Consider the following 13,175-nt stretch of genomic DNA (forward strand, 5'->3'; position numbering starts at 1 on the left):
ATATGAAGCAAAATTAAAACCATTCAGGGCCAGGAGCAGCTTATACTGGCATTAGAACTGTTGAGAATTATTAGAAAGCATGCTTCTTTTCTTTCCTGCTGACCACAATATTCCATGCTAATCGTGGCACCGTGCCATTTTGGTACATAGGTTCTAGATGTATGTCACATGTAAAAGACTGTGGCAGGTTTCTGAAGAGGCAGAGTGGGGGAGGCTTGTGGTAAAGGATGACATAAGAAATGCTGGTGTCTTTCTGAAGAAAAGTTGCTGCCAAGTGTTTAATTGACAAGACGCAATATTTTCTCTACATGTACAAAATAACAAACAGATGTTGACTCATTTTGATCAACATCCAGATGTTGTGACCCAAGAGGTTAATATTGACCAAGGTGATGCTAGTCATCTCATCAAACAGATCAGGCTGATGATAAATGTGTGTGTTTATAAATAGAGAGAAATGTGACAAGGTAATTGTAAACATGAAATACCTTTCTGGAGATCAAGGCTTCTTTCTAATACTGCAGTTGTGGAACCCTCAGTTCTGCAGAATTCTTCTTTTTACTCTCATGAAAAAAGTGTCTCAGTCTCCAGTTCCACCTTAAGAGACGGTATAACTTAAAACTCTTGTATGTAGAAATAATTATTTGTTGAAATTATACAAATTATACAAATTATTGGTGTTTTGAGGCATTAAGTCTGTTTAATGAGTAGATGTAGATATATAGGCAATCTTATTCATAGAAATAAACTATTCCAAATTAAATTAAGAAATTGTCTGTTTAGGAACAAGTATGGGGTTTATTCCTGTTGCTAAACAATATGACCATACCCCATAGCAGTGCAGTGTGGTTCTTAAGGGTCTGTTGGGGCTTCATGATCAGTCCCTTATTTTCATCATTTTTTTTTAAATGCAGTCATAAAAAAAGGTGGTTCTGCAGGTAGAAAGTTGCCCCATGACATTCTGCTCCAGGAGTTTTACTGCACAACAGACAACTGAATCTTCAGCTGTGTGAGCATTTTAAAAAGGCTCAGTTTATTTTTTATAAGAATTTGATATATGAAAAATAGCTTCTGAAACTGTTTAGGCAGGAAGTCTGTAATGTTGAGGACAAGATCATAAAACTTATAGTGTAAAAATAGAAACACTGTTGTTCTTTAAAGAGATGATTCATTAGAATTAAATACAGTTTTGGCTACATATTTTTTATCCTTAAAAGACTGAAAATCATTACTGAAAATAAGGGGCAAAGGACAGACAGATGGGTTTGGTGTAATAATTTTAATTGATAAGCACAAAGAAAAGAAAACTTACTCAGTCCTGGATCATGTTTCTCCCATGGCTCTGTGGGCACTTGGGGGCTGAGCAGGATTCATGGCTGGATACAAGTTGATGTAGGTGAGCATATGTTGAGCCCCAGCAACAAAAAGTCTCTCAGAGAACTGGGGAGCCTCTGCAGCACCACAGAGATGATCTATTCACACAAAAGGGCTTCGCCCAGCAGCTTTCTGTGATTGGAATCTGTGGAAAAAATATAGAATCCCAGAACTGCATTAACTTCCATGGTCATCAGAGGATCAAAGCAGGTAGGTTCTTTCCAAAATGATCTTTCTGAGGACCAGTTCAGGAAACTGTAGAAATCTATCCTTGTTTAATTACTTGAAAACACAGAATTACACAGAGCATGATAGAGAGGAAAAATGTGCCCAATTATATAACATATGGTCCTGCAATGGAGCTTAGTGCTACAGCCATGGAAGTAATTTTGACCAGAAGCTATTTACAGCTGGACCAAGTCTTTGTTCATCCATAAATAGAAGCATATCTTACTACTATACATGAATATCACCAGAACTAGTTATTTAATCATTGCATTGGCTCCTTTATCATTTAACCCTAACTATTTTATTTTTCTTCCTTCTCTTCTTTTTTTTGTTTTTTTACCTTTTCTCCTATCTCTAATCTCAAGAGTACATCCCAGGCCGGTTTGGATCCGAGGACTCCTCAGGCTATGCTGCTTTTCCCGTTGGTTCCACTCAGAATGAGAACTTCATCATATCAATGTTTGTCCGAACACGCAAACCTTCTGGCTTGTTACTGGCTCTGAGAAACAGCACTCACCTCTACATAAGAGTCTGTTTGGAAGGTGGGAAACTCACCATGCTGGCTCTAAATTCCATGAAGTTATTAGGGAAGCACTTGGTGAATGATGGAAACTTTTACTTAATAACCTTAAAAATAGAACCAAATAAGGTGGAGTTATTCCAGTCCTCTCACTACCTAGGCTTTATTTCTGCTCCAGCACTAACCATCCAAAGTAATGATATTATTTACATTGGAGGCCTACCAGATAACAGAGAAACTGACAGAAATGGCAGGTATTTCAAGGGCTGTATCCAAGATGTAAGAGTGAATAACCAGCTGCTGGAATTCTTCCCAATCACCAATCCACCAAATTCTCTTATCAATCCAACTCTGATCAATGTCACCCAAGGCTGCGCTGGTGACAACCTCTGCAAGGTAAGAATGACATTTTTCAGAACATTTTCACATGCTTATAATGGGGAATTTTTAAAAATGTTTTTAATACGTTCCCACACATTATTTGATTATAATGACAGATGAGAAAAACATGCAAAAATGCTAGAAAGAGCAGGTTTTGTTAAGCTGTGCTACATACGATGAATATCAGGAGCAAAATGTATTTGCATAGGGGAGAAGGAAACTATTTTGAGATTGGAATACTCTTTTTCACTAATTATTGAACACGCTGTACTGTCACAATACTGGTCTTTCTAATTTTCCATCTGAAATAGAAAGAAAACTTCTTTTTGCCAGACAGTCTCCCATGCCTAGAGTTGGGTGTCCAACAGCCTTGACTCATACTGAGGTTCTCTCTTCTCTTTCCCATAGTCCAACCCCTGCCACAACGGTGGTGTGTGCTATTCCATCTGGGATGACTTCACTTGCACCTGCCCCCCTAACACAGTGGGGAAGGCATGTGAGGAAGTTAAGTGGTGTGAGCTTGGGCCCTGTCCTCATGAAGCACAATGCCAGCTGGTGCACCAAGGATTTGAATGTAGGTACATTTCAGTTGTTCCAGTCATCTTTGGAGATCAGCAGCAATAGGTATTTTCAGCAGCATTTCCTTGAAACAAAGTATTCACTGCCTTTAAAGTTCATTCAAATTATACTTCTGTACTAAAATAATAGTCATGTCAATTTTAAGTAATCTTAATGGGAAGAGTCTGCCCTACCAAACCCAGAAAATGTCCCCCAGACCCCTGAGTCAGGCACTGATGTTCATAGAAACATTGCTCTTGACTTACTCAGCCCAACTAATCAAGGTTTTCCCATAGATCAGTGCATTGCCTCACACTTCCACTGCAAAGAGATAAGAGGATATCCAGTCTTGGATTAACCCTAGAGTGTTCTCCATCTTCCTGAAAAGCTAAGCTACAAAAATTCCATTGCATCATTTGATTTTCTTAAATCTTGAATAGCTTTGGAGAAAGTCACCTCAGTACCTGCAGTACAGTTGCTCAAGCAGTGCCTTCATAAGAAGCACCTGCACACCAAGCAATCCACTTGAAAACTGATCACTATTAGCTGCCTTAGGATCATTAGCCACCCTGCACATCTCTTTCCTTCTCCACTTTTCCTTCTCCTTCCCATCCTAGAGTTGAATTGAAAAGAGCAAGTAGGGATTTTTAAGAAATATTTCTTCATTTTGCTACCAAATAAAGCCCTAATAAAAAACTAAAAAAAAAAAAAACAAAACTGTGAGGGAAGGTAAATACCCGCTCAGTCTGATGAAAGCTGTCAGAATGGCTGACTCTTAGGAACAGGAAGGCTGGTCAACAAAAGATCTCTGTCATAGACAGACCAATATGATACTATTTTTATGCAGACTGTTAGGATCACCATTGCAGGATACCTTAAAATTGTAACTGAAATTAAAATAATTGCTCCTTCTCTCAGAGATGTCTTTAATGATAACATCAAAATACATTCTCTTATAAAATTTAGTATCGCATATTAGGGTAGAACAGAAACGCTTAGTGACAGTGAAGTGAAAAGTACCTGAACTATTTCCTTCTGCTAAACTCAAGTTCATTTATACTTTCAATGATTCAAGGTCACCCCCTATAGATTTCTGTGCTGGTTTATGTGGCAACAGTAGGGAGCTTCCCTAATGGTAATTCAAAAATTCCGGCACTACAGAACTGCATTTTAAACTAGTTTTATTCTTAGCTACAGGATAAACTTCTTCTTGTTCAACAGAGGATAACAAAATAAAAGCTTTCCTGGGCAGTGAGTTCTCTGCCTTGTGTCTTCTGCTAAAAAAACAAGCACCTCAGAAACCCATCTGATCTCAGATCTTTCAAAGCTATTTTTTTCTGAAGTACAGACAGAAGACATTCCTTCCTGTCCCTCCTCCCTGTCTAAAATCCTCAGAAACCTCAGAACATTTAAATTTACAGCCCAGTGAGTTAGTGCATTTTAGTAGAAACCATGCAAATGAAAGGTGTCAAATACCTTTGTGAAGATGTCCATAAAGCTGCCACAACGTTGCCCATCAATTTTCACTCACAGCACAGTGAGCTGAGTCCTGCTGCCCTCCCAGTCCCACCTGCACAGGGCTGTGGCAGTGCCTGCCCACCAGGAGAAGCTGGATCTGGATGTGACAGGCACCACTGCCCACGGGGATTTTGAAGGGGCTTTCCATCAACTGACTTACATTAAATGAATCCTTTTGCATCAGTGAAATGAAATTGGGATCCAATCAAATACTTCATAAAACATCTTAAGACTCACCCAAGAAAAACGGAATTGGGAGAAATGTTCACCCCATCCAGATCTGTCATGGGGAATAACTAGGCTGCCTGTACTTAGGAAACAATCATAAAGTGACAAATGTATGTCTTTTTTTGAAATAGAGAGATAACAGTAATGTAGAATTGTGTGTTAGAGTGATAACCTGCGATGATGCAAAGCAGTACGCTTTGGATTCGATTATGGCTGATGCTGGCACTGCCCTGTAAATTCCACAGCCACGAGGGGCAGACCAGGATAACTGAAACACCGGTGGAATTTGACTGTCTCCCAGCAAACCCAAAAGCAGTTACATGGCACGTGCACTGGAGAGACATCTTTCCAGGTGTATTGGTGTAAAACTGGCCTGGTTTCTCACTTGCTGTCTTTGCACAGGTCTCGCTAACGCAGTGTTCAGCGGCCGGAGCAGCGCGATATTCTACAGAAGCAACGGGAAGATCAGCAGAGACCTCACCAATATCATCTTTGGCTTTCGGACCAGGGACACTGACGTGATCCTGCTGTATGCAGAGAGGGAGCCTGAGTTTGTCATCATCAGCATCCACAACTCCAAACTCCTGTTTCAGTTACAAAGTGGCAACAGCTTCTACAGGCTGACCCTGGCGAGTTCAGAGTCTGTGAGCGATGGCAAATGGCACCGAGTGATGGTCTCTATGGTGGAGCCCCTGTCCCAGTCCTCCAGATGGCACATGGATATAGACAACAAGAAAGACACGGCAACCAGCACAGCTGCTGCAGGAAACCTCAACTTTTTAAGAGAAGAGACAGACATCTACGTGGCCGACAAGGCGTTTGACAGCCTGGATGGCCTGCGAGGGTGCATGAGCACCATAGAAATCAGTGGCATTTATCTCTCCTACTTTGAAAATGCTGACATCCCTACTAAAAAACCTCAAGAGGAGCAATTTCTCAAAATATCTGCAAACCCTGCTCTTACTGGCTGTTTGCAGGCAGATTTCTGCAGCTCTGACCCCTGTATGCATGGGGGGATATGTGAAGACTTTTACACTTCCTACCGCTGTGTGTGTCCCGACGGGTGGACTGGCAGCTACTGTGAAGTCAACATTGATGAGTGCTCTTCAAACCCCTGCGTCCATGGGAACTGCTCAGATGGGATTGCCTCCTATGAGTGCAGCTGTGAGCCCGGATACACTGGGGAGACCTGTGAGGAGGACATAGATGACTGCCATGGCCACCAGTGTGTGAATGGGGCCACCTGTGTTGATGGAATTAATGGATACTCCTGCCTGTGTGCTGCTAACTTCACTGGGCGGTTTTGCAGGTACCATAAATAAGGCTGATCTGTAAGGTTTTGTCAAGGCTCTTCTGAAGAGCTTTTACATCCCTGATGTCTTTGTTTTAAACACAGATGTTTTGCATCTGTCTCTGTATTAATCATGGCTGCAGAGTCGAGGTATGAAGGGTACAGAAAGTTGTACAGATCAATTAGATGTGGACTGAGACAGTGGAGAGCTGCCAGCTCAGGCAGAGACTGGCAGATAAGGACTGAAGGAACAAGGCACAGCTCTGCTGCCCTGTTCTGCTGTCAGCATTTGTTCTGTGAGCTCTCTGATGACAAGATTACAAGTCTTCCAGAGCTTGAAAATACATGTGCTACATCTTCTTTTCAGAAAAAAATCTTAAGATTTTTAAATCTCTAAAACTATATTTTATTACAGTAATATGGCTCTATAGCTATAAATGCAGGAATTCAGAGCTGGTAGGAGAAAATACCAATAGGAAAATAATTTGCTTTTCTCCCCACTCACAGCATCTTTTCATGGTTGGTCTTTTCCTCTCAGCTTATTCTCAGTCCTGGTGGTTGCAAACACCACAAAACCCACTTTTGCCATTGCTTCTGACACTGATTACATGCTCTTTCCTATTTCTCCCCTCCAGACTCTCCTCTAGAAAGGCTGCAAGCTTTTCCCTTTAATTGCCCTTCTCTGCATGCCCATAAAATTCTGCCCTCTAAGCGTGTCCAATTCCTCTCCAAGAAGGCAAAATCCTTCTTCCTTCAGAAGACTCCAACAAATTCAGTCTGCTGCAGCCCAAAGGATGCAGACAATCATCTTCACGCTATCCAATTACAGGATATAATTACTCTATCTTTAAAATACTCTATATAAATTATACTCTATATAAATTATACTCTATATAAATTCTATCTATAATTACTAAAACTGACAGGTTTTGTTCACTTTTTCTGAGAAGTGAGGACATCCTCAGATTTGAAGATGCCTTATGGTGGCCCAATAATTTTTATCTTGTATGTTATGTCTGTCTCTTTTGAACTCTTATACTAAGCTGTCCAGGTATCACAGAGAACCACATTAGTAATGTAAGTAGAGTGATGTCCTTTTTTTTTTTTTATGATAAATGAATCATTATTTTGCCAGTAAATATTTGGAAAAGAAAAATTAAATCTGTCAAATTAAAAAAGTTAGGCAAAACACGTTCTGGGAGTCTCAAATGTGAGTTCCAGCTGTCATTCCTTTGGGCAATACCCTGTTCCTCTGCTTCAGCTGAGAGAGCAGGAGGCATCCAGAAGCAAGGACAGTGCCAATAACTGCTGCTGCCTCCTTGTGTGCCCAGGTACAGAAGATTACCTTACACCGTGTGTGGGAATGAAGAGAGGAACCTCACGTGCTTCAACTACGGCAACTGCAGCGACCTGGGCGGGGAGCTGAGCTGTGCGTGCCTGCCAGGCTTCGTGGGAGAACGGTGAGAGCCTTTGTCCTGCCCATCCCTGGGGAGCACCTCTCCCAAAAGCTGCTCCAAAAGGGTCCAGAGGGTAACAGCCAACCCTCTGGCAGAAATACAGACAAAGCAGCTGATTTATAATGCAGGAGTTCCTTACTAGAGTGACTCTGAGGGTCTGGAGTATTGTGGTTTTGGACAAAAATCACAAATGAATGCAGCCAGTAATCCAGCCCAAGATATTAATTCTTAAACAGCACTGCAGGCTTGCTTCTCTGTGCTTTTTTTTTTTTTTTTTTTTTTGCTTCTGGGCCAGATTTTCATATGACAAGTTAGAATTTCCATAGGTGGGGACACAAACACACATATCCTGCTCATATATCTAAACCAGCTGCATGCTCTGGCACATGAATATGCAAAGCTGTTCCATTTTCACATGTCTGTGCTGTGAAGATACAATCTATCCCAGGGATGGTAAGAGGTGGCACACCTGGTGGCACGGTATACCACACTTTCTTACCGAATGCTGAAGTGTGAGAACAGAATGATTACTTTTAGAAGAGATTAAGGAACACTTTGTGCATGTTATTGTTTAGCTTGGATCAGAGGGACCACCTTCACAGCGAAATTTGTATCTTGTAGCCCAGTTCACACTTAATACTGGCCTTCAAAGAGCTCTGGAGCAGGGAGGGCTGAGAGCCTCAGGGCAGGCATCAGGTGCTGCAGAAACCTAGAGAGGCACTGTCCCAGTCATAGCCTGAACAGGTAAGGGCATTTTGGATAGAGAGACAGGAAAATTGTACATACTTCTGGTGAAACTAGCATTATGTCAGAGTATAATATCCAAAAGTTCAACAGGACCAAGCTGTAATGCAGAGAAGTTTCCAACAAAAAGTTTTCATTCTCTCAAAAACTTATGAGCCCACTGATTTTGTGGAAAGAGTACAGTAGGCTATAAAAGACATGAAATGAAGATTTCCACCCACTCAATGCACAGTGTGGTTGGCAGACACACTTGAATTGCACTGTTAACAGCCAGGTCACCTGTGTACCACCTCACAATATTCAACAAGGGGGAAAGGATACAATAAAATAAAATTTTAAGACGTAAAAGCATATTCATAGCCACTTCTGCACTGCATGTATTCCTTGGGACTTTGAGGCAGCAGGAAAGCCCTTTTTCCTTCTCCCTCCCCTGCCAGCCTACCTGCTAACTGCAGCTTTGGGAGTGAGCCTTCCTTCCCTCCATCCCAGTGGCTGGCAGTAATCTCTCTTTTACAGCTCCCAAGGCTCTCGTGTGCAGCCTGTGCCCGGCGAGCTGCAGGGAGCTGCCTGTGGCAGCCAGGCTCTCTCCTGCAGCCTCTCAAATGCAGCATTTGGCCTCTGCTCCTCCAGGCTGCCAAGCCATAAACCAGCAGTGCTTCCGTGCTTGGGGGTCTCACTAGATCAAATGAGAACATTTCATCCCTTTTTTTTTGCTTTTTTTCCAGAACAAATTCAAATATATCTGTTAATAAGAATATCAAAACCAAACCCCTTTGTATATTTATGTATTAGGCTGATAAAGTAGGCATTTTCCTTTAAGACAATATTCCAGCCCTCAGAAAGCCACTGGTGCACAGTGTAGAGAAATTCTATCAATTGACTTGGGATCACATTAAAAAAATCCCAATGGGCTTAATAGCAGGTGGAAAGGGAAATGTATAAAGATTAATCTCCATTAAAGATGATAGAGCTCTCTCTCAAAAACAAATTTGTTATGTAATTCAGGCTGGAACTTTGAAAATTACGTAAAGGGAGTCAGGTTTTTAAGTGTTCCTGAAAATCAGTTGGATTAAGGTACCTGATTTCCCAGAAGATTTGAGAGGTTTTTGGCTTTTTTTTAAATTTGCATAAGTAATTTCATAGCTATACAATTTCTATACATTGGATAAATAACTTATCTTTAAAGACCTTTAACTTAGGTGTTTGAAGCATATTAATATAATTTAATATTTAAGGAAACTATTGAAAGAAGTTTAGATTAGAATAGAGTAAGAGTGTTTAATATAAAAATGCTCTTCTCTGATGTACGATTAATATGTTTTTTGCTTGGTTATGAATATGACTGAACAAAGCAATTCCTTATTATTCAGAGAGAATTTCTCACATCCTTCTCCAAGTACAAACCTGCATTTTTACCTGGAAAAAGTAGGATTAACTTTTAGCATTATTTGATAAAAAGGAGCGGGGAACCAAAAGGGAACATTTTCAGAGCAAAAATCACCAAATCAGTAGTTTTCAAACAGTCTTACATATCCCTCATTATCCTTCCATTGTCTGCCTTGAGAAATTATAACTCAGATTTCTTGTATCACCAGAATTAGCTCAAAACCATTTAATGATACATATTAAGGCTTATGAAACCTGTCATGCACCATTCTTAACTTTTTTTGGGGCCCAGCTCAGAGGAACTGGATAGGAAATTGTGCTGGGATCTATCGGCATACCAAATTGAGGGAAGAAATAAAAAGGTTAAAAAAACCCACTCAAAAAACAGATTAATATTTCTAGGAGCACTCAGCTGGCAAAAGCACACATTTTTTTGACTTATATCCAAATTACTGAGAAGGAAGCTGTGCCCTCAGCTCCTGAGGAACAATGACAAGGACAAGCAAGCTGTCAGCAGGACTTGCACCAGAGCTGGCTCTGAGCTCACACAAGAACTTGCACTGCACCTTGCTGAGCATCAGTAACCATGAAGTGCTTTACAGGGATGAAATTACCTGCTCAACTGTCTGTGTTTGGAAACCGTGCAGGAGGTTCAGGGTTTGAGTGGGGCTCATCAGCTAGTTAATAAAACCATGAACACGTGTGGAAACAGAGCATCTCCATGCCCCCAAAGCTGCTGAATTAAACACTTGCCCGTTGGAAGCACTGGATGCCTGGTTCCTGAGGCTGACTGTCTGCAGTCTCTCCTGCAGGTGTGAGAAGGACATTGATGAGTGCAGCTCTGACCCATGTCTGAACGGGGGCCTGTGCCAGAACCTGCTCAACAAGTTCCACTGCCTGTGCGACGTGAACTTCGCCGGGGACCGCTGTGAGATCGATGTAAGCGACCTCTCCTTCTTTGTCTCTTTGCTCTTGTGGCAGAACCTCTTTCAGCTCCTCTCCTATCTCATTCTGCGAATGGATGATGAGCCAGCAGTCGAGTGGGGTGATCAGGAAGACTATTGAGCTGTCTTTAAACTTTTGTGTTTTACTGCAGCAGAAGATGCCTTGACTAAGCAGCTTAGCAAAGCAATACAAATATCAGAGTTTTAAATAATTGTTTTATATTTCTTTGAATGGTTTTTCTATGAATCCTTTCAGATCTGGTTTAGTTAATCGATTTAGATTTAGAACAATGCTAGCAGATGTTAAAGAGTTCACCCCACCTTCACCAGAGCATTTCATCACATGGACACTGCCAGTGGGTGACAGTGGGACAGCTAACAGTCACATTTACTGAGGGTGGCATCCAAACCCTACTGCAATGAGTGACAGACTCACTGCCTTCAATAATTCTAATCTTAAACTAAATCTTGCAGGTGGTCACTATTTTTACATCACATCCCATGTTTATTGGTGTTCCTTTGGCAGTTAGGTCTCACACCTGTGAAATCAGGAGGGATATTTTTGGATAATTAGGTAATGGTTTGGATTAGCAATTGACAACCTGCTGAGGAGGCTCCCACATCCATCTGAATTAGTGTCAATCCTGCACTGATATCACTAATCCTGATCCTCTGCTCCATTAGCCTCTACAGATACAATGTATTTTACTGAGATAAAATACAGCCATCTTAATCTTTACCAACATTTCCTCTTTCAAGAAAGGCCCAGTAAGTGTCTCAGACTTGAAATCACAAATTTGTTGTTTGTTTAAAGATTTCTATAACTTTAAGTAAGTCTGTTTTACTTATTAGTAGATCAGTGTCATCAGTCAAAAAAATATGGGATTTTTCTTTCTTAAAAGCAAGCAAAGTAATTGGGTTGGTTGTCCATGGATTCTTAAAAGAATGAAAAAAAGGGCCTGAAAATTATGAGCTCCAGGAGATGTAGCAAAAATATTATAGCAAAATATCTTTGTAGTGTCCTTTGAGAGTGTAGGCGCAACTGAAATACATTGTTAAATACTAAACATTCGTAAAAAGTGAGGAGTTTTTTTCTTTTTTAACCATTATTTAAGACAAAAACCTCATTTATGAAGGGTGAAATAATTTATTTGGACATGCATTATTATATTGCAGAGATTCTCTGTCCCTTTTAGTCATTTGAATAGTGTCCTTGAGAGAGGATTCAAAAGAACAAGTGTGTATAGGGTGGTGTTTTGTTATCAGCTGTATGGCAGGTAGCAGAGTTTTAAAGACTAACACCATACTGGGAGGTTTTCTGACTCCAGAGGGAACAACTGATCTTTTGGAGAAGTCCTTGAAATCCCTGATATCAGTTTCCCACACTCCAAACCTGCCCCTGTCCTCCCTAACTCGCTGCAGGTTGGACCTGGTGCATCCAGGAAAAGCAAATCCCCCCTTTAAATCTCCAGTGACATTAGGACACCCTGAAATGTGTCTGAGTGAGGTTTTAAGGTTTCTGTTTTGCCACAGCAGGATATGGATCGGACAGTGGATCAAGAGTATTTTTTATTTTCCACCTTTCATAAATACCCCAGGTTTGTTATTTCTCTGAGTACCACTCAGCACACAAATGCAGCAACATTTCTGCTGTTAAAAACCCTACTCCTATTTTAGGGGGGAGGAAAAAAACCAAAAAACTTTTGCACATCTGTGGAAAAAAATTTGTGATTCATCCCTGTCACATATTCCTAGCATCTGCCTTAGTATGAAAATAAAGTACAGTGTACTTACCTATAAGAATTGTACACAAGGATAATTTATTTGCTGGCTTTATCATACCTGAAAAAGATTAGGGAAATTTTTTTGTTAAACTCTTATTAAAAATAATTATAAATAATTTTGTATTATATATAAAAATTTATTTTAAAAATCCTGTCCCCTTTGTAAGGAATCAATAAACACTAGATGGGAAGGCACTGGAGATGAAATTAATGTAGCAGTGTCAGAAAGAAAACTATATATACTATCAGATATAGGTTTAGTTATCTTACTGGCAATCACATGTAATACTGGGAATTACAGAACACAGGCAAAGAGAAAAAAAAAAACAAAACCTGACTGCATTTTGGATTTTTTTATTCCAGTGAAAATATAGTTTTGGAAAATTGCTTTCATATGGGGAAATTTAAAATAATAGCATCTTATGTTGGGAATTTCATTCCAAACTGTAGCTTTCATTTAATTGTAGCTAAAAATGTTTCTCAGTTTAGTATTATTGAAAAGAAAAATGAAAAACTAATCAGAAATAACTTGAAATAAAAACTGTCCTATTTCAGAATGCTAACTAAAGAAAAAGAAAAAAGAAAATTTAAAAATTCAAATGAAAAAAGTGCTGCTACGTATCAAAGCTGTTCAAACTTTTTTTTAATATCTATAATTAAGAAAATAATGAAGTTTTGTTTGGTTTTATTTCCTCACTGGGTTTAGTTCAGTTTCCACATAACTAAATTGAACCATTATGTACTTTATAGAATATGCACACC

General features: G+C 40.0%; 1 protein-coding gene across 1 annotated transcript in view; it reads left to right on the top strand.

Moving 5' to 3' along the window:
- Nucleotides 1-13,175, top strand: part of CRB1 (crumbs cell polarity complex component 1) — a 95,673-nt gene that overhangs the window by 62,770 nt on the left and 19,728 nt on the right. The window contains exons 7-11 of the mRNA XM_064720475.1: nt 1,968-2,518; nt 2,912-3,077; nt 5,210-6,116; nt 7,430-7,558; nt 10,498-10,624. Coding sequence (XP_064576545.1) covers nt 1,968-2,518; nt 2,912-3,077; nt 5,210-6,116; nt 7,430-7,558; nt 10,498-10,624 — 1,880 coding nt within the window. The remainder of the gene's footprint in view (nt 1-1,967; nt 2,519-2,911; nt 3,078-5,209; nt 6,117-7,429; nt 7,559-10,497; nt 10,625-13,175) is intronic.

Source organism: Zonotrichia leucophrys, chromosome 8, assembly GCF_028769735.1.
Source record: "Zonotrichia leucophrys gambelii isolate GWCS_2022_RI chromosome 8, RI_Zleu_2.0, whole genome shotgun sequence".
In the NCBI taxonomy this organism is placed as follows: Eukaryota; Metazoa; Chordata; class Aves; order Passeriformes; family Passerellidae; genus Zonotrichia; species Zonotrichia leucophrys.